Below are 24,785 nucleotides of genomic sequence, written 5' to 3' on the forward strand. Positions count from 1 at the left end.
CATCTGCACTTAGGACAGTGCGGCTTGTTTGCGTCGGAGTTAGATGATTTCAGACTGGTTCTCTAGGTCAGATCTATATAAAGTTTGGAGAATTGCCAAAGTTAACAACCTAGAGTATTTCAAACATCAAGACAGCAAAAAACAGAACCGATGATGTAATACGAAAGAGGAGACCATTAGCTTTGTGACCCCAAAAATTCACTGCCATGCCTGTGGTGGTATATTATTCTTGCTTTAAAATCTTAAGCCTCCCACGCCCCTTACACAAATGCAAAGCCCAGTGAAGAGCAGAAACAGGCATGTTACAACTACGCTTAAGAAAGTAGGCGTATTGAGCAACTTTGACCCTTTTAGAGGAGAAAATTGAGTCAAAGGGACTTACCAAGGGCAGTGATGGTCCATTTTTAATACACACCTAAAAAGGGAGCAAAATACAGTGTGGTAAGTGGGGCTATGGATATGAAGCAGCACCTCATACTCGAACTCCAGGTCTCAGCAGTTACTTTCACATGGAACTAGCCCACTCATCCCTACATTTCCACTGTAGCTGCTCTGTGTCCCCAGTTAGTCCGAGCACGAACCAAGCATGGCGGTTTATAGGGTCGGGCTGGATCATGCCTTTCTAGTTTTTGAAAGGGGTTGGGAACTCTAGGATATTGATCCAGTTTTTCAAAGGGGCTGGGAACTCTAGGATATTGATCCAGAGCAAAGGTCCAAGATAACGCCCCTCACCTTGCTCAATACTCAGTTTGATAAAAGTGCAGAAGAAAACATGGCTACATTCTCTGTTTCATTCAAGGGTAAGAGAAAGATAGGTGGAACAAGCGCCCAAGAAAAAAGACGCAAATGCTATGTTTAGTAGCATAAAAACGGGGTTTTACAAAGCTGGAGCACCTTGAGTCCCAAAACAAAGTAGTATTGACTTATAACACAAAATATAAAATGACTATCCATACCTACATACCGATGTAAATAAACGATTGGATAAATAAATAAATGAGAGAGAAGAGACAAATCTCCCATGCAGAAGAATTCAAAATAATTTCTTTAGATTCTCTGCCTTCGAAGAAGGGGGACACAAGCACTCATCCCTTTAGGCTCGTGCCGCACATAGTGACTCCCTTCCAAAAGCTACTCCAGCCAGATGGTCAAGATTAACGTCGCAGCGGTAAGTCATGTTCACAGTACATACCCTTGATATGACATCATGAGAATGACACTTCGCCGCTATGGGCTTCCTCCCCAAAACACATTACCCAAGTCTGACCATGAGAAAAATGTCAGGAAAACCCCATTCCAAGTATATTCTGCAAAAGGCTTCAACATTAATCCTAAAAGCTGTCCAGGTTATCAAAAAAAGTAAAGTCTGAGAAACTGTCACAACTAAGAGGAGCATAAGAAGACATGACAACTGAATGTAATTTGGTATCCTGGATGGAATCGTGGAACAGTCAAAAACAGTAGGGAACCGAGGAAATCTACATGTGGATTCTGGTTTAAAATAATGTATCAATATTGGTTCATTAATTCTAACAAATGTACCATATTAATATAAGATGTTAATAATAGGGGAAGCTGTGGGACGTTTGAGAACTATCTTCACGATACATCTAAAACTGTTCTAAAGTATAACTTTTAAAAAAAGGTATTTTATTTTTCTTTCCTATCTTTAGAATAGTTGGAATAATCCTCCCTGTGAGAGTGTTCGGCGCGTGCTCATCATGATCAAAAGGAAATGCTCTTATCTAGGCATGGTTACGTGTTAAAATCAGTCATATTGTTGTCTAGGCAACCATCAATGGCCAAGCTCAGTCCAGGGGAAACACAGCTGTCACTTACATGGCACAGACAGAGCAGTGGTGGCAGCGATCTGGCTTAATCAAATGGCACCGGTCACAGAATCTAACAGCTATAGGAAAAATAAGGTGGTTAGCACCGGTTATGGTTCAATGTGACATCATATATTTTCCTAGCCTATCTGAATGGCTTGCTATACACTGATGACAAGTAGTCAAACTCGTCTTATTTCAAGTTATCAAGCAAAAGGAAGACTGCGTGTGGGAACTGCGGCATGTGCTTTTTCCCTGTCGGATCGATCTTGACAGCATCTTTTGGGAGATGAAGGTAAGGGGAAAAGTTTTCACATCTGGATATCTAATCATACGATTCTGTATTATCAAACAAAATATACTGTCAACTGCTTGAGTGATCTCGGGAAGATCATTTAGCCTCTGTTTGCTCCAACTTTCCCACCTGAAAACTCGGATTCATAGTTTATCTTTTCTTTCCAGAGGCTGGATTGTATGAGGTGGATAAAAGTAAAGCACGGTAAATAAAGTGGTTCTTAGAATCACAATTTGGAGAACAGAAGAGATATTCTAGTTCAAGTCACCATTTCGCAAATGAAGACCTGAGCCGTATGAAGTGACTTATACAAAGTCACACAGCAAGTGAGTGGCAGGGCCGTGACCAGTACAGTTAGTTCAGGGTTCTCTTCACTCTGTAAGTCTGATACGAAAGATCATTTCTCCCTCCTTCCCTCCCTCCCTGCCTCCTTCTTTCCTTCTTTTATTTAAGAATTTATTTAAAAATTTAAAACAAAGGCATTTTTGAATTAAAAAAATTGTTTTCAATTACAGTTGACATACAATATTGTTAGTTTTAGGTGTCTAATCACGACATAGTGATTAGACATTTATATAACTTATGAATGTACTCTTTAAGTACTTTAAAATATTTTGCCCGGCCTCCTCCTGTCCGGCAACCATAAAAATGTTCTCTGTATCTATGAGTCTATTTCTGTTTTGTTTGTTTATTTTATTTCACTTAGTGTAATACCCTCCAGGTCCATCCACGTTGTCGCAAATGGCAAGATTTCTTTCTTTTTTATGGCTGCGTAATAGTCCATCGTGTGTGTGTGTGTGTGTGTGCGCGCGTGCGCCACATCTTCTTTATCCATTCATCTATTAATGTACATTTTGGTTGCTTCCGAATCTTGGCTACTGTAAACAAAGCTGCAGAGCACATAGGGGTGCATGTGTCTTGTCAAAAAGGCATGTTCCTTTCCTTTTCATCTCCTCTGTGTTTTTGGAGTATGACTGTTTAATGAGATTATTTAATGACTAAAATTATGAGTAATTAGAGCAAATATAGTCATTCCATCTAAATTGTACATGAGGCACATATAACTGATTCAATGTAATGCTAATTCGGCAGAGCCTGTGTTCATTTCTAGCAGTCGGGGGGAGGGCGGTGACCAAAGTATGAGTACAGTTGAGGCAAGGAGGGAGGGGGGGCATGCACGTTTGAGTCCTTCAGCATGTCGTTAAAGATATGGCCAATGTCACTGCACAGTTTAAGCCAGCACCTCTCACTCAGAGATGATTAGCAATAGCTGCCTGATTATTCATTCCTCTCTCATTCTTGCAGCCCTACAAGGCTTTCTCTACAGAATAGCTAGGTAGTCTGTTAAAAGGTAAATCAGATCATATCATTCTCCACTTAAAGCCTTCGATACATTTCTAACACCCTTAGAATAACAACCAAACTCCTCACTTCGGCCCGCATCGTCTGCCTTCTGCCTGCCTCTTCAACCTGAACTTGGACCAGTCTCGACCTACGATGCTCCAGCCACAGTGGTTGTCTGTCTGCTCTTATACAACAAGCTTGCTCCTGTCCCGGGGCCTTTTGTACTTGCAGTTCCTCTTTATTATTCCGGTCTCAGACCAAATGACATTTCTTCAGAGAAGCCTTCTCTATTACTCTGTGTTGTGGCGACTACAAACAAATGCTTCAAGAGTCCGGGGAATAGTAAGTAGTGAATAGTAAGCAGCCAGTTGGAGACTAGATATCTAATCCATACTGTATGAATCCATTTATGTAAAATTCTAGAGCAGGTAAAAGTAATCTATGGTGGAGAAATAGCAGAATAGTGGTCGTCTTTGATGGCGGTGGTGGGATTTACTGGGAAGGAGCATGTGAGAAATTTCTGGCATGTGGAAATGTTTCCAGAGGTTTTGCTGACACAAGTGTGTACATCTGCGGAAACACTGAATGGTACACTTAAGATTTGTGCGTGTTTTTTATATGTATATTTCACCCAGAAAATAACGGTAAAATATTTAGGTGGATATGTACTGATATCTGCTACTTCCTTTAAAACGTACCAAAAAATAAGATTGCTGTGTGGACGATGGATAGAGGGGCGGATTTGTGGACAAATGTGTGATAAAGCAAAATAGTAAAATGTTAGTGGTAGGCTGTAGTGGCAGCTATACAGATGTTTAGTGTATAATTCTCCCTTCTTGGATATATGTTTGAAAATTTTTATAAGAAAATGTTCAGAAAAAACTCTCTAGTGTTTTCCAGAAGAGAGGAGAAAAAAGGGTCTAGGCTGAGGATATATATGACCCAGGCTTTCTGAGAGCCTTGCTAATCTAGCTGTCCATTTGACTTGAGATGAACTGACCTCCACTCCCGGTTCTCGTGTACACTGGTAGCTTCTTGGCCATATCAACAAGCATCTGCTTTTGGACCTCAGGTCTCTCTTCATTTTCATAGCGTTCTTTGTCTGTATAGGACAAGTGGAACTGGAAGCAGAAGTCAGAAGCAAGACTTTATTTTCCAAGGGTGACAGGAAAAAATTAAAAACAAAAACAATAGTTATGGAGAAGAAAATATTTGTTATCTACCCTTGAAAGCCGGGTACCTATTTGGCTTATAACTTTCTCTGGATAATTATCTCAATGATCTTATCTGACTTTTATCTCTGTCTTCATAACTCTGTGTGATGGGTGGTACTGTTTTATAAATAAAATAAAACTTAGATTAAGTACCTCGAGCATTGTTACATTTCACTCAACTAAGAGTAGCAAAGCTAAGCCCCCAACCCAGTTCACTTACTCCAAACTCATGCCCTCCCGCCTCCATCATACCACAATATGATGTTGCATTCAGATGTGGACACCTTGCTGCCAGGACCCTGTCGATGATTAACTAGCTTGTTATTAAGTTGTGAGTATTTTTCATAGGTAACATTCTTGGAGAATCCGGATGAGACTGCTTGCAACATTATCTGCATGTCCTAATCTTGCAAATGAGTAAAAATTTGGATTTTCTTGCTATTTCAGAAATGTTTGGGCTGGTATGGCGCTTATTGCCATGTTTGTGCCATACTTTGCTAATCTTGCAAAAGATGCCAACCATTTTCCAAAGTAATACAGACTCGAAAGCTTTCTTCTGTCTGGGCCAAAGCATAGGCAGAGGTGAAAAAGAGAAGAATCTGTGTTCAGATGTTCTGCGTTTACACCTCATCTCTGCCACTTAATAGTTAAAAAATTACTTTTGAAAATCAGACACTCTCAATCTGAGTTTCTTATCTATAAAATAGAGGCAATAATACTAACTTCACGAGTTAGTGCAAAAGCGCTAGATAGTAACAAGTAATTACAAGTCCAGTTTCTTAAGTCATTAAAAATATTTGATATTGCCCATATTTTTAATTTCAACCATTCTAGAAAGTGTGAAGCGGTATCTTACTGTGATTTTAATTCACACTCCGCTTTTCATAAATTTATTGGCCATTCGAGTATCTTCTTGTGAAATGCCTATTCGAGCCTTTTGTCCACTAAAACAGAACGAGGTTGTTTGTCTTTTGTGTATTGATTTGTAGGAATTCTTTATATATTTTGGACGCCAGTCCTTTGCCGAGTATTTTCTACCAGTCTGTGGCTTTTCTTTTTACTTCCTTTATGGAAGCATTTTGATGAACAGAAGATCTTGGTGGGAGTGTAAATTTACAGAGCCACTTTAGAAAACTGTTTGGCATTATGTACTTAAGCTAAATATGTGCCCGTCCTATGACTCAGCGATTCCATTCCTAATTATATACCCAAGAGAAATCGGTGTGTGCGTGTGCGTGCGTACCGAAAGACATGTATAATGTTCATAGCAGGTTTGTTCATAATAGAAAAAAATAGTAACAACCCAAGTGTCCTTCAATTGATGAATGGATAAACCAACTGTAATAAAAGGGAATAGCTAATAGCCGTAAAAGGGAATGAACAAATGAAAGATATGTCAACATGAATGAATCTGGAAAACGTATTGAGTGAAAGGCTTACAGGAAATAGTGCAAACTATGATTCTTCCGTCGGGAGGGTCAAAAATAGGCAAAGCTAATCTATGGTGATGGAAGTCAGATTAGGGGTTACCTCCGAGAGGAGGTCGATTGGGAAGGGGCATACAGGAGATTTCTGAGGTGTTAGAAATGCTCAAAATCTTAACCTGGATGACGATTATAAGAGTGTATAAATAGGTAAAAATTCATCGAATTATATTCTTTACAGCTTTATTCTTGGATTAGAGTATGTATGTTATACATCAATAAAGTAATAAAACTAATAATAAAATACTTAAGATAACTTAAATGTATGTAACTTTAAAAATTGGAAATCAGTAAAATCACTCTATTTTTAAGAAACATACCTAGCGGTGCATCTTTGTGATGTCATGCCACCCTTCAGTAGAATGAGAACTGAGTTCTGCCCGGGGCATGCAGAGATGTGTAGGGGCACTTTGGGTTATTAGGAGAAACGTGGTGCGCTATGGTCGTTTAGTGGGTGGGAGCCCAGGGTGCTAAGGGTTCTGTGATGAACTGGACAGATGCACACAACTAAGAATTTTCCCAACCGAAAGACTATAAATCAATGTTATAAAATAGTTAACTAAATAACGCAAATTTAATATAAAACTGTTTTTTTTTTCTTAAATAAAATTATACCGACTGACAAAAAAAATGAAGTTTTTAACAATTCTTTTTAATTCTGGTAATTAAAAGTAGCACATCGGGGCAGCCCTTTAATTTGGGGGATGTCTTTGGGAATATAACTTCTTGTGGTACACTGTACTTGCTTGAAAGGGAGAGGCAGAGTTGTTACTGCTTGTATGTGATGAAAACTTTGCGGTTATTCAAGAAATTGGCTTTGGTTTGGGATAGGATGCCATGCCTGGATACCCAATTTCTGGCACTAATAAAGCCTTTTCGAGGATTAGAATGCAGTGAGTCAGTAAATGCATGTTGGATGGGACAATAAGTGATAGATTGGGATATACTTGGTACTAGATAAATCGATATTGTGGCTATTAAATAAGCCCCAAAGACTCACCTTTTCTTTTGACCAATTAAAAATGATGAAGATGTGGTCTTAGACATTACACATTTGCTGCGCTTGTCTAAATCCTGTCATCACCTCACCCAGTTTAGGCCTACACAGTTCTCACCCGCTCATTCTTTCTACTGGCCTACAAGCTTCATAAATAGTGCGAAGGGGACAATTATTTTTATGAAGTTAAAATTCATATAACATAAAATTCCATTTGAAAGTACACATTTGATAGTGTACAATTCAGTGGCATTTAGTACATTCATAGGGCTGTGCAACCATCACCACTATCTAGTTTCAGAATATTTTCAGTGCCCCGAAAGGAAACCCCATATGCACTAGGCAGTTATTCCCTATTCTCTGCATCCCCAGACCCTGGAACCACTAATCTACTTCCTCTCTCATTGGATTTTCCTTTCCGGATATTTCATATAAGTAGAATCAAACAATATGGGCCTTTGGTGTCTGGTGTCTTTCAATTAGCATTGTATTTGTAAGGTTCGTCTCTGTTGTAGTGTGTATCAGTAACACATTCCTTTTTATGGCTGAATAACATTCCATTGTATGGACATACTACGCTTGATTTATTCATTTTATTCATGTATAATATGGGTGCTTTTAAACTTTTTGGTTATAGTAATAATGCTTTATAAACAATTGTTTCTAACCATTTGTTCAAATGCCTGTTTTCAGTTCTTTTGAGTATATACCTAGGAGAAGACTTGCTGAATCATATGGTAATTCTATGTTTAACATTATGAGGAACCACAAAACTGTTTTTTACACCAGCTACACCATTTCACATTCCCAGTAGCAATGTCTGAGGATTCAGGTCCAAACCAACACTTGTTATTTTCCACTTTCCTTTTTCCTTCCTTCCTTCCTTCTTTCCTCCCTCCCTCCCCCTTTACCTCTCTCCCTCTCTCCTTCCTCTCTCTCTCTCTCCTTCCTCCCTCCCTCCCTCCCTCCCTTCCTTCCTTCCTGTCTATCTGTCTGTCTCTTTCTTTCTCTTTCTCTCTCCCTGCCTCCCTCCCTGGCTCCTTATCTGTCTTTCCCTCCCTCCTTATCCATCTTTCTCTCTCTCCCCACACTCTCTCCCTCTTTCTCCCACCCTCCTTCCTTCCTTTCTTTTCAATCATATTGAGTGTGAAGTGGTATCTCATTGTGGTCTCGATTTGCATTTCTGTTGACTAATCTTTTCATGGGCTTGTTTTCATGTGCTTTAAGTAGACATTTAAAGAAATGTCTATTTAAGTCATTTGGCCATTTTTAATTGGGTTGTTTGTCTTTCTGTTGTTGAGTTTTAAGAATTTTTATATATTCTGGATACTTGGCATTTATGAGATATATGATTTGCAAATATTTTCTCCCATTGTTTGGGTGGTCTTCTCACTTTCTTAATAGTTTTGTTTGATGCACAAAAGTTTTAAATTGTGATAAAGTCTAATTTATCTAATTTTTCTTTAGTTTCCTGTGCTGATGGTGTCCCATCTAAACCATTGACAAATGCAAGGTCATGAAGATGTTTCCCTATGTTTTCTTTTAAGAGTTTAAAAGGTTAAGGTCTTACATTTTGGTCTTTGATCCATTTTTTCTTGTGATAAATATACACAACAACATTCAACCATTTAAACTGTTTTTAAGTACACAGTTCAGTGGCTTTAAGTACATTCACATTGTTGTGTAACCATCACCACCATCCATCTTCAGTCCTTTTTCATCTTTCTAAACTGAAATTCCATACTCTCCATCACCACTTCCCACCAGCTCCTAGCAACCACCATATTACTTTCTGTCCCTGTGAATTTGACTACTCTAAGTACTTCCCATGAGTGCAGTTATACAGTATTTGTCTTCTTATGACTGGCTTATTTCACTTAGCATAAAGTTCTCAAAGTCCATCCCTGCTGTAGCATGTGTCAGAATGTCCTTCCTTTTTAAAGCTGAATAATATTCCATGGTATGTACATATCGTGTTTTGTTTACCCATTCATCTATCTGTTGATGATGACTTGAGTTTTTTCCACCTTTGGCTATTGTGAATAATTTATGAACAAATGTTGAATAATTGTGTACAGACGTCTTTTTGATATCCTGCTTTTAATTCTTTGGGGTATGTACTTAGAAGCGGAATTGCTGGATCACATGGTAGTCCTATTTTTAACTATTTGAGGAACTATCATGCTATTTTCGCAGCAACTGAACCATTATATATTCCCACCATCACACAAGGGTTCCAATTTTCCATACCCTTGCCAATACTTGCTATTTTCCACATTAAAAACAAATAGTACATGGAAACTGAGGTGTTCATCGATAGACGATTGGGTAAAGAAGCCGTGGTACATATATGCAATGGAATATGACTCAGCCATAAGAAGAGACGAAACACTGCCATTTGTGACAACACGGATACATCTTGAGATAATCATGTGAAGTGAAATAAGCCAGACAGGAAAAGTTGAGAATGATATGATTTCACTCATATGTAGGATATAAAACTGAAAGCAACAAACGAACAAGACAAACAAAAACTCAGAGAGAGACAACAGTTTAGTGGTTACCAGGGGAAGGGAGAGGGGGCAGGTAGAGTAAGGTGGTCAAATATGTGGTGATGGAAGGAAATTTAACTTGGGGTGGTGAACACACAATGCAATATACATATGATATATTATTGAATTGTACACTTGAAACTTATATAATTTTATTAACCAATGTCACCCCAATAAATTTAATTAAAAAAATAGTTACCTATGTTAAAACTAAAAAAAAGTAACCATACTAATGGATACGAAGTGGTATTTCATTGTAGTTTTGACATGTATTTCCCCAATGATTAATGATGTCGAGTATTTTTTCATATCTTTGTTGGTCATATGTTCATCTTCTTTAAAAAAATGTCTATTCAAGTCCTTCACCCATTTTAAAAATCAGGTTGTTGGGGTTTTTTCCTTGTAGAGTTACAATAGTTCTTTTACATTCTGAACATTTAACCCCTTGCCAGATATATCATTTGTGAATATTTTCTCCCATTCTGTAAGTTGCCTTTTCACTCTGTTGGTTGTGTTTTGATGTCCAGAAGTTTTAAATTTTGAAGTAGTGCAATTATCTATTTTCAATTCTGTTTTGGTGTCAAATCCAAGAAATACTTGCCAAATTTAATGTCATAAACCTTATCTCCTATGTTTTCTTCTAAGGGTTTTATAGTTTTAGCTTTTTAGGTTTAGGTCTTTAATCCATTTGAGTTTACTTTTGTCTATGGTATAAGGTAAGGGTCCACCTTCATTATTTCGCATACGCATAATCAGTTTTCCCAGCACCATTTGTTGGAAAGACTGTTTTCCCCATTGAGTGGCCTTGGTACTCTATTCAAAAAATCCTCTGACCATATATGTGAGGGTTTCTTTCTTGGCAATTTCTTTCATTAGTCTCTGTGTCTGTACCACATTGTTTCGATTACTGTAGCTTTGCAGTAAGTTTATACATGTGGAAGTGTGACACCTCTAACTTTGTCTTTTCCAAGATTGTTTCGGCTACTTGGGGTTTCTAGAGATTCCATATGATTTTTAGGATGGAATTTTTCTATTTATGAAAAAACATCACTGGGATTTTGACAGAGATTGGATTGAATCTGTAAACTACTTTGACAGAGTAAAGTAGTAATGACATCCTTAACAACATTATCTTTTCCAATTCATGAAATTGGGACATATTTACATTTATTTGTTTCTAATTGTATTTGGAAATTTTTTTTAGTTTTTAGTGTACAAGATTTTCACCCTCTTAGTTAATTCTTAAGTATTTTATTTTTTCATGCTATTTTATTTCTTTGAGGTGAAGTTTTAGTTAAAAATTATATTTCTCCAATAGATATATATGCTTTTACGTGTTATCTATTTCTTTTTGTTTGTTTTTTTCAATAACAATAGACATCCAATATTATATTAGTTTCAGGTGTATAGTATAGTGGTTAGACAATTCTGTAGCTTACAAAATGATCCCCCCCAATTATAAACTGAAAATGATCGATTTAACTGTTGTAGCTTTTTTCCTAAAAGTGGTCTTCCAGAGTCTCCCCGAGTTCTAAAATAATACAGTTTTGTAGAATTGAACAAGACGAGGTTTCAGAATCCAAGTGGGTTCTCATTTCTCTAATTATATTACCACTGCATGTAGTGCTTTCCTAGTTTTCAATATATCTATCCATGGCTGGCGAATTCAAGAACTCTTTCAATAGACAATCCTACCCTTCATTTACCTTTATCCCTAAGTCCTTTTTAAAGATTACCCTGAATCTCTCTTTTGTAATGGAAGGTTTTTTGTTCCTCTTTTTGCCCTCTTCTCGGCCTTTTTGGCATATCCGCTTCCCTCTCTTTTTAGCCTTTATGAAGTAACCAGTATTCTTACCTTCTGGTTTGGCTGTTGTGGCAGTGTAAAAATAGACTTCCAGTAGGTCCAGGTAAAGAACACAAAGATGGCATGGTAGAATATGAGGTAGATAACTGAAATTTAAGAAAAAAAAGTATTTACACTGTCTTTTTGTCCATTTCTAAGAGTTCAGAAAGACATAGATCTCAACAAGAAATGTCTATTTTGTTTTCCTATTACCAAGTATTTTTGTATTACTATGAAATATTAATTCTTACTTTGTCCCACACAGTGACAGAAACAATTTATAATGCCAAATTTTAAACCCAAAGGAAACCGTCAACAAATAAAAAAGTCAATCTTCCAAATGGGAGAAAATATTCGCCAATGATACATCTGATAAGGAGTTAATATCCAAAATTTATAAAGGACTCATACAATTCAACCCAAACAAAAGCAATCCAATTTAAAAAGGGACAGATAAAATTCAACACCAAAAAAACAAACAACAAAAAAAACCACCCCAAGCAATCCAATTAAAAAATGGGCAGAGGACCTGAATAGGCGTTTCTCCAAAGAGGACATACAGATGGCTAACAGATATAAAAGATGCTCAACATCACTAATCATCAGGGAAATGCAAATTAAAACCACAAAGAGATATCGCCTCACACCTGTCAGAATGGCTATCACCAGTAAATCAAAGATCAAGTGTCATTAAAAAATAAAGACTGAGATTTGGAAAACTTTTAAAAATAGCCTACTGAAATTGATCATAGGCATATCCTATGACCCAAAGACCGAGTGCTGGAGAGGATGTGGAGGAAAAAGAACCCTCATACGCTGCTGGGAGGAATGCAGATGGGTGTAGCCACTATGAAAACCAGCTGGAAGTTTCCTCAAAACATTAAAAATAGAACTACCTTACGGAAGATGCATGTTTTAAAAGCTGCCATTTGATTCTGGGAGTAAAGGGAAAACATTGTTTATGATACTGTCAGGGAAGCTACTGTAGCCAATGGTCATTATCTTTGTCACTATGAGTACTGATGAGATGAGAATGATAGCATTTGCATAGCACTACAGAGTTACAATGTGCTTTGATACTATTATCTCATTTTATTTTTTCAATTAATTTGTGAGATAGGTAATAGGATAGGGAAAGTCGATTAACTATAGGGGTAGTGGATTATGCGAAGCCACACAGGTACTAACTACATAACGTAACCAGATTTTAAACAGAGGACTTCTGACTCTAAATCGTAAGTTCTTTTCAGTAGTTTCAAAGACTACACACTTTTGAATCATGCATTGTACCGTTGAGACAATTATAAAAGTGGCTCCTCACTTATTTTTATACCCTTTGCCACCTAATAGCTCTACCGATATGGGAAATCTCAGTATTCTCCACAGACGTCATTATAAGACTGAAGGTCAGATTACTGTTTCATTTTGAGTTCTTGCATGGTAAGTTCTTATTACTTAAATCCATCAGAAAGACTCAAGGGAATGATGTTACTCACGACCAAGTTAATGGGGCTGAGCCTCTCACACATGTATGACTGAATTGAAAAAATTGGTCCAGTGCTCCTAGCCCTCTGGTAAAAGATTTCTTTTTATGTGCTTGATTTGTGTAATCGTGAAATCTCATTTTAAAATTCAAGCAACATAAAGTAAAAAGTAAATGTCCACCCTACACATACATCTAATTTCCCACTTCTACCTCCTAAGGTATAATACCTGTTTGGTTTGGTGTTTGATGTGTATCATTCCAGATCTTCTTATTTTTATATATTTACATGCTTATATGAACATAACACATATGGAATTTTTATAATATTAAAATTTTTTCGTTGTGTTTCTTTTGAAAGGTAATACATCCACCCACAAGTTTCAAAAATTTGAAGGTATAAAATAATACACAGTGAAAAGTCTTCCTTCTGTCCCTGTCCCTCAACCACCTAGTTCCCTGGAAGCAAGAAATGTCAGTGCACAACTTTATTCCGTATTCTTTCAGATTTTATACATTTAAAAGCACCAAAACGGTGTGCTTTTTTTCACACAAATAGCAGTATTCCAAACACACCGTTTTTTACCTCATTTCTTTTTCGCTTGCTGTAAGTTGGAGATCATTCACTTAATATGACTCGGAAAGAGAGAGCTTCCTCAGTCTCATTTTAAAAAGCTGCACGGGATTCCATTGCACGAATGTACCATAATTTACTTAGCCAGACTGTCTCTGATGGGAACGGTGCTTTCCTCCTTCTCTGGCTAATACAAATAATGCTGTAATGAATAACCTTGTATATATATCATTGGCGCATGGACTGAAAATATCTATAGGATCAATTCCCTTAAGTGGGATTGCTAGGCTCAAACCTAGGCCTTTTGGTAGATATTGCCAAATTGCCATTAAAAAAAGTTTTCTTTACAATCTCATCACCAATGAATGAGAGCGACTTCCTCCATTGCCTTGCCCTCATGAAGTGTTATTACAATTTTTTTATCTTAGGCGGGACTTTTTAAATGTTTCTTTGTGTGTTATCTTTACTGTTTTTGTTTCTTTGACTTCATGAAGTTTATACAGGGAAGATTCCATAACTATCTAGGTTAGAAGGGACATATGTTAACCCCCGTTCCTTCAGTATGGAATGGGAATATGGGACCTTTGATTACAAAGAAATTAAGAAAAATAATTATATGTTTACCCTCTCATTGTGCACTTCAAAGGTAATAAGCTTCAGCAATTTGGATCACCTGAATAGTGAGAACTAAACTCTTACACTTGGTAATATTTTAAAGATATTTATTTTTTGTTCCAATGATTGGGATGGGAACTGTGGGACTGTAACTTGTTTCAGGTCATACTACTAATTCATAACCGGTCTAATCATGAAGCTGGCAACAGCTGGCTCCCACTCCTGTATTCTAAGCTTTCACAGAAGTTATGAGTACTTTTCTATAAATGGGTGGAACATGAGATTAAATGGCCAAACTAAAGTCATTCAGTAGATCGGTAGAACAGGAACTATACACTAGATTTAATAAAAATCTTAGAGAAAGTCAAGAACATAGAGATCATTTAGTTCAACCTCTTCAGTTTATAGACAGGTAACTGAGGCCCAGAGAGGTAAGTGACTTCATCAGGGTTACCCAGCAAAGTTGTAGAAGAAATGGAACCGAATTCAGCTTTCCTCACTTCCGGTCCAGAGCTCTTTTCCTCAGAACAGTGGCTCTCAAATTTCAGTGTGTATTTAAATCAACTAGGGAGATTATCAGAAGGCAAATTCCCAAGCTCTACACAAAGATTCGGAATCAGTAGTTTGAGGTGGAGTCCAAGAATCTAGCAAGTCCCCCAGGTGATTCTGAGACACATGAACCATGAGAAACAGAGTCTTAGAGCTCTTCGGTTGTTCGGTCTGTGTCCCAAGGAGGAAGCTCCTCTTCAACATGCCGGGCAGGCAATTCACCACATCGCCGCCACCTTCCAGCCCGCGCTGAGTACTACTGAACTATGGATAGGCCCCATGATTCTCAATTTCCTATCTAGAATTACTATCTAGAATAATCATTCTTACAAACTGCAGGGACACTGAGTCTTTCTTTTCAGGTGTGGTGCTCAAGTAAGATTTCAGATAACTAGAGAGATCAGACAGCTAGTGAACTGTATCCGTGAACTGCCACTACTCAATGACCTTGAAATGAAGTGGGGAAACATCTTTTCGAAGCAAGCTGGCACAGTAGAGCCTTTTGCTTATCTGGTAGCGATCACAGTCATGTGGTCCCAGAAGCTGCTGGAGCTGTGATTACCATATGAAAGCCAGAAGCTTTTCAAGTGTTTTTTTTTTTCTTTCCACAATATGAAAAGGTTTTCAGGAGCAGAAATCAGCTATAGGGAACATGACCAAGTCCCAGAGAAAAGTCCATCTACACATGCAGTCGTTCTGAATCGAGTCGCTGTGTTGCACTGTCAATATCCCATTCTAGGAATAGCTTCTGAAATGAGAATTACTACTTGAGCTTTTTTCCCGAAATAAATGATTTATAAACACCTTGATAAATTATGGAATCTGAAACTACATGGTGGAAGTAGCATAAAGTTGTTATTACCAACCTCTTCAGCCAGCTAGAAAAGTTGCCTTTTCTAGGTGTCGCTCCCAGGGACTAATGGGAAGTGAGTGAGTGTGCGTGTGCGTGTGTGTGTGCATGGGCGCGCGTGCATACACGTTCTTGTGTGACTAATAATGAATGCTATGGCTGTCACTGTGGCAATTATCTAACATACCTCTTTTCCTTAAAAGGTATTGTTGGAAGCTGTTTAGTTTTAAAAGACACTATTTTCTGTAATATCTTTTGTATAAATTGACCAAAAGCATTGGCCTGGGTGATGGGGTAATGGGGGGAGGGGCGTACCTTTCAATTACATACTGTTATTCAGATAGGAACGGCTACTGTAGTTTTAGCAATTGAAAGAGCCCTCACTCAAATCCAATTTTGGCTCAAGCTAGAAATCCCCAGATTATGATCGAGAGTAAATTTGTCACCCAGACAGTCACTTCTCCCTTTGAGTATGACACCTAGCAATGAGGTGTCGACACTAATATTTGAGAGCCTTACTTCGCTTTCATTGCTTTATAAGCTCTAACGAAAAGCTACACCTTGTCTCTCAGCTATTTGAGGGAGTGTTTGGGGAGAACGGGGTTAGAGGCCCATAGATTGTAGTCAAAGAGCTAAGGATAGGTCATGAGAATACAACTGCTCAAGAGTTGTCTCCATGATTTAGCTATCCGCTAGGAGAACATGAGATTTTTCTTCAGAGCTGGTTCCAAGGTTTAGCCAGCTGTTTCGGGTGTACAGCACAGTGATTAGACATATAAATCTGGTACCCATGTGACACTGCACATAGTTACTACAATATTACTGACTGTATTCCCTCTGCTGTACTTTACATCACATGACTATTTTGTAACTACCAATAAAAGTACCAGTTTGGGCCTTCTGAGCCATGCTTCTCTTGCTCAGGGCCACCTCCATGTCTGGAAGTGTACTTTCCCTTCTAAGAAAACTTTTCTACTGTAGAAAAAAAAAGTACTAATTTGTACCTCTTAACCCCTTCCCCATTTTTCACTCATCCCCGTAACACCTCTCCATCTGACCATCACCAGTTTGTTCTCTGTATGAGTCTGTTTTCAGTTTTTTGGTTCATTTATTTTGTCTTTAGAGCGCACATATAAGTGATATCATATTTGTCTTTCTCTGTCTGACTTACTCCACTCAGCACAATTCACTCTAGGTGATCCCTTTACTCTTAGTCTGTGTGTATCTTTCATTCTGATGTGAGTCTCTTGGAGGCAACATATGTAAGGATCTTGTTTTCTTATCCATTCAGCGACCCTATCTTTTGATTGGAGCATTTAATCCACTTACACTTATGGTAATTGTTGATAGATATATAGTTCTTGCCATTTAATTATATATTTTTTCTTTTTTTTTCCTTTTTTCTTCTTAAAGAAGTCCCTCTAACATTTCCTGGGCAAGAAAAAGTTACTATATTTCCTGTAATACTGGCTTGGTAGTGATGAATTCTTTTAACGTTTTCTTGCCCAGGAGGCTCTTTATCTGTCCTTTGGTTCTAAATGATAGCTTTCCTGGGTATAGTAGTCTTAGTTGTAGATCGTTGGTTTTCATCACTTTGAACATTTTGTGCTAGTACCTTCTGGCCTGCAAAGTTTCTGTTGAGAAATCAGCTGACTGTTTTATGGGAGCTCCCTTGTAGATAACTAACCGCTTTTCTCTTGTTGCTATAAGAATCTCTTTGAATTTAACCTTTGGCATTTTAATGATGAGGTGTCTTGGTGTGGGCCTCTTTGGGTTCATCTTGCTTTGGACTCTCTGTGCTTCCTGGGCGTGTATGTCTATTTCCTTCACCAGGTTAGAGAAGTTTTTTGTCATTACAGTTTCTTTCTCATTAAAATGGACATAAGTGTGTCTACATCATTGTGTTGATGTAAATATTGAAGGAGACAACATATATACAATACTTAGGAGGGCACCTGGCACAATAAATTATAGTTTCCAGTAATAACAATATTTTTGTCATTGTTCCTATTATGAAAGTGCACTATCTAAACCCCCACCTAATTTGTCTTGAAAGCTTATTGTGGAAAGTTATATATATGTAATCTTTGACCTTAAGAACCATACATAAGAATAAGAAGCAACTCAAGACTTGCTTTAAGGCTATAATAATAGTAGCAAGCATTTAAAGGGTAACCCATATGTGCTTTACTCAACACTACTGTAAATGCTTTACATGCGTTAATTCATTACATTTTCACAACAACTTTATGAGCTAGGAAGCATTATTATTTCTATTCTACACATGAATAAAATGAGCACAAAGAAGGTAAAATAATTTACTAGGATGTAGTGAAGCCAGGATTTGAATTTAGACAGTTCATCTTCAGAACTCATACTTTTAACTATTGCGGTCTACTGTCTTCCCGCCACTCTGCTCTGTGGCTTTTATAGTCAACACCTCTGTTAAATGAGTAACAGCAAACAGGAGATTTAAAATGGCACAATATGAATGCTATGTAGTTAATGAATTAAAATTAATTCCCATGAAGTGAGAATTGAAAGTGGCTATGTAAAGTGGCTACATAAACACTTACGATTATGCCTGATAAAATAATGTAAACCTAAAGGTTTGTCAAAACTCGTGCTTCACTTATACATTTTTAATGGAAAATACCTTAATATCTTTAGAATGGTAGAATAAACTGCAGACCAAGCCAAGATGGGGATGAGAAGTGGAGAGTAGTACAATAAATATATTGAAAAAGTGAGGGTGAAGGACTTAGCCCTTAAGAGCCCCCAGCAGAGCCTTAGTCCATGCCTTGAAGAGGGGATGATTTGGATTTTAAAAAAAAAAGGCAAGGTATCTAGGAAAACAGTGATGAACCAAGAGAGAGCCTAGGATCACTATGGCCAACAGAGTGGCTATCTGTGCCCGTCTCTATCATAAATCCTGGTAACTTTCAATTCCTGTCCTATAGCCAAAGGGGCCACTGAGAATGTGTTTTGCTCCAACCTCTGGGTAAATTTCTTAAAAACCATCGTCCGAAACTTTCCACTTCTGTGTATTCCTGGGAAAGTTGCTCAAATTATAGGCTTTCATGTAACTCACTTTTAGATAGAAAGAGAGATACAGTCCCCCCAATATAATTCACCCTACCCTCTTACCTTTTTCTGCTGGGCTCAAAACAGTCACTGTGGAAAAAGAGGAAAAGGTCAAAATTAGTGACATTTTAAAACATAATTTTCTAATCCATTTTTCCATAGCATCATTTTTGAGCAATTTAGTCTGTGGTACTTTAGGGACTCATCAGCTTGCTGAGATAAGGGAGGGCAAAGATTAAATTCTATCGTTTGCTATCTTCCTTCATCTTAAACCTTGAGTAGTTAAGAATTTCTACTCATTCAACAAATACAGGTATAACTTGATTTTTTAAAAAACAGCAAATGGTAACACTAAAGCTATAAAACATGGTAGTAAGATCTGAAAAGCCGATTAATAAGGAGATGATTATTCATTTTCTCAAAGTATTCACTGTCGAATGTCTTTAAATACCAAGCACCTCTTGTATATTTAGAGGTAATATAGTGTGGAAGTTGCATGCCAGCTCTGAAGTCAGACTGTCTGAGACAGAAGCCCAGTCACACTATTTTGTGATCCTGGGCAAGATCCTCAACTTCCCTAACAGTACCTACCTCACAAGGTTACTTGAGATTTAAATGAGTTAATGCATGTAGTGCCAAATGAACATTATTATATTTGAACTAAGATTTCACACAATCTCAGAAGTGAAAGAGACTTTAGCAATTTTCTAGTTTATCTGTCTCGTTTTACAGATGGGAAAATGGGCTAGAGTAGCATCAAATGATTTGCCCGAGATCATAGAGCAAGTCAGTGGTAGAGTTAGGACTAGATTCCAGCCTCGAGGGCTTTTCCATGTGCTGTGTCTGCCTTTCTCAATCATTTCCTGCTGGCTTACCACGACATATACAAAACTTTTGTCAGAATGTCATTTGTACGAACTGAGGCCTACCGGTCTTTACTGGTCACCACCGACATCTACGTGCACTTGTACTAGGGGCTGAAGAAAGGTGAAATTACAAAGCGTGGCTCTCAATCTTGAGAAGCTTTAAATAGGATAGTTTTTATATACAATGATAAACACTTAAGGGTCAGAAAAACGGAGGGAAACCCAGAAAATGAAACTATATTCTAGCGGCTATTTCCTTGGGTTCTTCATCAGTCATACCTTCTCTTTTTCTCCATTTGCAAGTGTTTTTGTTGAGTCTTTAAAAATTCTCCTTTTAATAATGATTTGAATGGACTTCGTCAGATTTCCATTTTTGTCTGTGTCACTGCACAGAGTTAATCTTCAAAGTACAGGCGAATATTTTTTCTTCCTTACTATTTCTTTTATGACTACAAGCATTCATGAAATCTCTATCAAATGACTAACTGATCCAAAGTTCAAGGAACAGAGACTTTAGAGACCACACATAACAAAGAATACAGTCTTTAATATAGAAAAAAATAACTGAACAAGTGAATAACAACTCAGAACAGGAAGCAAAAACAAACCCGGAGTAGCGAAGAATCAGACTTCTATTTACATAGGTAAATATAAAAGCCATGTAGTATTGTATTTTTGTTTTTCCACTCTTCTTTTATTTACTATATGATTTAAAAGACAAATACATAAAGTTAACATGTTAATTGTAATACACAAAATAAACACTAGGGAAAAAAACCCATAGGTACATATAGAAAAAGGAATTAAAGGAAAGCAAAATGAGTACACTAAAAATAAATATCAAATAACAATGCAGTAAAACAGTGAGCTATCACTATACACATATTAGAATGGCAAAACTCTAAAACAATGAAAACGTCAAATGCAAAAAAGGGTATGGCATAACAGAAACGCTCATTCATTGCTCATAGGAATGCAAAATGCTACAGCCACTTTGGAAGGCAGTTTTTCAAAGATATCATGTAAATAGTAACCAAAAGAGAGCTAGGGTGGCTATACTAAGACAAAATAGACCTTAAGTTAAAAATTGATACAATAGACAACGGAGGATGTTTTATATTGATAAATGGACTAATCCATACAGATGACATAACGATTATAAAAATCTACATATCTAACAATAAAGTTCCAAAATATACGAAGCAAACTGACAGAATCGAAGAGAGATGCAAACGATATTCAAATATTAGCTGAAAACTTCAATACCCATTCTCAACAATGGCTAGAACTACTAGACAGAAGATCAATAAGAAAATAGAAGACGTGAACAACACTGTAAACCAATTAGACCTAAAAAGTCATGTAGAAAACTGAACCCAAGAACAGAAGAATACACATTTTTTTTCTCAAATGTACATGGAACATGATCTAATAGGTTACACTACAAAAAAAAAAAATCTCAGTAAATTTAAAAGATTGAAATCATACAAAGTATCTTCTCTGACACATGGAATTAAACCAGAAATTAAGAATTCAATGAAAACTACAAAATTCAAAATTATGTGGAAATTAAATAACCCGCTCTTAAACATTCAGTGGATCAAAGAATAAATAACAAGTGAAGGGAGAAAATACTTAGAGATGAACGAAAACAAAATACAACATACCAAATCCTATAGGATACAGTGAAAGCAGGACTCACAGAGAAATTTGTGTCTGTAAATGCCTATATTATCAAAGAACAAAAATCTCAAATCAATGACCTTTATACCTTAAAGAACTAAAACAGAAGCACAAACTAAACTCAAAGCTAGCGGAGGGAAGGATATAGTAACAAAGCGAGTAAAGAAAAAACAAAATAGAGAACACGAAAACAACAGGATCAATAAAACTGAAATTTGGGACCTTGAAAAGATCACCTAGAATGAGTGAGGAGGAAAAAAAGAGAAAGAATAAAATTTCTAATATCAGAAATGTAAGTGGAGATATTGATAGAAAACTTGCATAAATAGAAAGGATGATAATAGTAGAAACAACTGTATGCCAGCAAATTAGATAATGTAGGTGAAATGGACAAATTCCTAGAAACACAGAAACCAACAAAACTAACTCAAGAAGAAAGAGAAAATCTGAGCTGACTTTTAAGTGAAAAGATTGAATCAATAATCAAAAACCTCCCAACAAAGCAAAGCCAAGATCGGAAGGCTTCACTGGTGAATCGTACCAAATATTTAAGGAAGAACTAACACCTATCTTTTTCAAATTCTTACAAAAATTTGAAGATAAAAGAATACTTCCCAACTCATTCTATAAGGCCAGCATTACCCTGACACTCAAGCTAAAAAAAGACATCACAGGAAAAGAAAACTATCTGCAAATATCTCTTATGAATATAAGTTTAAAACTATTCGATTATTAGCAAACCAATATTAATAACAAGTTACTATTTAATGAGCTCTTACAATGTGTTGTCAACTGTGGTACATGCTTTTCATGTATCATATTATTTAAAATCTCATAACGACAATGCTGTAATGGCATATAGTAGGTGCTAAGCAAATATTCGTGGTATGAATGAATGACCACACAAAGTGCATGTGAGGTAACTGATGTTGACAGAGAATTTTCTCAACTTTCCCCAGGTCTCCTAGTTACTAAATGGTAGAGTTCAAACTCTGAGAACTGTAAGACAAAAACACTACTTTTGGCTTCAGTTCTAATCTCATATCAGAGAGAAAGACATCAGGTTCTATTTCTGTAAAGAAGTTAAGTCCTTAATATTACTTTTTGAGTCCTGTTGAAACTCAGATCTGTTAGTTTGGTTGTGTTGTTTTGGTATCAGGCAGCCTTGACATCCAATTCTCCATTATTTACCAAACAGGTGACTTTAGGAAAATTTGATTTAAGAAACTCAGGTCTCTCACTTGTTAAAGATAGTAAAAAAAAAAAATCACAGGATGACTGGTGAAGCCAGAACTGGAAGTCAGAGTTTGAACTTTACCCTCCTGTTTTTTAAATAATGGTAACTGGTGCAAAATGTTAGGAAAACATTGTTCGGGCCAAATAACATACATCTGCAGGCTACATTTGTACTGTGAGTCACAAGTTTTGACCTGTGTTAGTTGAGAGGAGGCAGAAAGTTAAGATACTGTGGAGGTTAAAGCATGGACTGTGGAGCCATACTGCCTGGGTTACCATCCAAGCTTGGCTATTTTGCCAGCTTAGTAACCCTTAGGCCAACTTCTTATTCTGCTGTACCTCAGTTGTCTTGTCTTTAAAATGGGCATAATGATAGTATGTACCTCATCGGGTTAGTATGAAGATTGAAAGAGAGAGAGAGATCATTTAAAATCAGTGTCTGGCATGTAACAAAAACTCTGAAAATATGTTCAATAAAACAAAATAAGCTCTAAGTTTCCTTTCAGCTTTTACTATTATATGGCTTAAGAAGAACTTGTAGGAAGCCGATTATTTGCACTGATTCTAACTTGGTCTTTACCTCCATTTGCTCATCTGCTTCTCAGTTCGTACATCTGCATAATGGGGACTGTAATGGCACCTGCCTTGTACGGTTATTGTGAGGATTAAATGAGTTAATATAAAGAGAGTTGATATATCTACAGTACTTAGAACATTGACTAGCACAGACTAAGTAGTATTTAATTGTTAGCCATTATCATTATTCATTTTGAAAATGATCGTTTAGCAAAGCTCATGTAGGACAGTATTTAAAAACGGCAAAATACATTTAATAGTGTTTATAACATGGCATTAGTCCTAGACGCAAAGTCCATACCATAGTAACGGAGCAGAACTTTTAACCCTTCAATCAATCATTCAAAAAAGCAAGGTGGCGAGGTCTGAGAATAGAAAAACTTACCGGTCATTGCACAGTCTACTCAATGTACTTCAGTTCCAGATTTAGATTCAAAAGAAAAGTAGCCTAAAATTTATGCGTGAAGGCAACTAATTGAATCTGTTTAATAACTTTGTGCATTTTCCATAATAAATCTAAGAAAAAAATGAGGAAAATTCGAACTCTGATGCCTAGGGTCGATTAGAAGAAAATTCTATATTGGAAGAAGAGTTACCTCCTGCCTCCCTGGTTAATCCCAGTGTACCTGGAACCGAGTGTTGCGTCGTCACATAGGTAAGGGAGGGAAGTTATAAGTGGAGTTAGATCCTGGGGTTAAAAGCGGGACCCTAACCATAATTTCTCAGGTGAGAAGAATGTGGTGTGAAGAAATAAGCAGTCTGGGAAGGACTCGGGAAGGGCTGTCCGACAGGACAGATAGGAGCCCTAATGTGCAGGGAGTGGTGCACTGCGATGTCACACTGGATGAACAGGGAGCGTTATAGGGTGCAAGTTTAAGGGTGCTGGAGGGGGGCTTCTAGTATCGAGCTGACAGTGAGTATCAGTGCAATCTCCTTAGCGTGGGGATGGGGATTCTTCGGTACGAGAGGGGACCGCTGCACGAGGACGAGTCCCAGCGCTGGGAAGCGCAGAAGCAGTCGGCGAATGCAGGAAGTGCTGTGAGACTCCTCGGGAGAGGGAGCGGGAAATGGGGCTCCTCGTCGGATGCACTGGTGGGATTCGTCATGTCGGCGGACCGTTTAAGGGTCCGGGGGATGCTGTGTCCTCAGTTTGGTGGGGCGGGGTTCCCCAAAATGAGAACACGAGGCACAAGTGGTCGTCGTGTATGAGAAAGGGGAGCCCCATTGGGAAGGGCTAGTGGGGAAGCCCGAGAGACATGTAGGAAGCCCCGGGTGGTCAGCGAGGGCGGCGTGGCGGGGCCCTCGTGGGACGGTTCCAGAAATGTTGTGGGAAGCTGGACGTTGCAGGTGGGAGGCTGTGTGCGGAGCTAAAGGACCGCCGCGGCGTGGGGCTGAGGACCCAGGGGCCGCGGGTGCGGAGGGTGGGGCAGACGGTTCCGCCGGGCACGATCTCCCCACCTCGGGGCCCGCCGCACTTACCCAGGCAGAGCTCGAACACGTAGGCGTAGTAGGACCAGAGCACGACCAGGACGATCACGAGCACCGGCACCCAGGAAAGCGCGCGGCGGCAGCAGCGCAGCCCCCAGGACAGAGCCATCTTCCAGCCGCGCCGCATCTTCGGCTCGAAGATCGACCGAGCAGGCCTGGTGGCGGGGGGAGGACCTGGCCGCACGGCAGCTGGGCGGTGGGCGGGCGCGCGGTGCGGCGCGCC

General features: G+C 38.1%; 1 protein-coding gene across 2 annotated transcripts in view; it reads right to left on the minus strand.

Annotated features, from left to right (window-relative positions):
- Positions 1-24,779, minus strand: part of ZDHHC15 (zinc finger DHHC-type containing 15) — a 48,350-nt gene extending 23,571 nt beyond the window's left edge. Inside the window, exons 1-6 of one of the 2 annotated variants that reach the window (XM_006917042.3) lie at positions 24,554-24,779; positions 18,777-18,803; positions 11,571-11,665; positions 4,469-4,589; positions 1,840-1,909; positions 383-415 (exon numbers count right to left, since the gene is read on the minus strand). In XM_006917042.3, coding sequence (XP_006917104.1) covers positions 383-415; positions 1,840-1,909; positions 4,469-4,589; positions 11,571-11,665; positions 18,777-18,803; positions 24,554-24,689 — 482 coding nt within the window. In that variant the 5' untranslated portion in view covers positions 24,690-24,779. Of the gene's footprint in view, positions 1-382; positions 416-1,839; positions 1,910-4,468; positions 4,615-11,570; positions 11,666-18,776; positions 18,804-24,553 lie in introns of both variants that reach the window. The other variant, XM_015593319.2, reaches the window with a different exon arrangement.
- Between the last annotated feature and the right edge of the window lie 6 nt (positions 24,780-24,785).

The sequence above is a fragment of the Pteropus alecto genome, unplaced genomic scaffold, assembly GCF_000325575.1.
Source record: "Pteropus alecto unplaced genomic scaffold, ASM32557v1 scaffold587, whole genome shotgun sequence".
NCBI classification, from domain to species: Eukaryota; Metazoa; Chordata; class Mammalia; order Chiroptera; family Pteropodidae; genus Pteropus; species Pteropus alecto.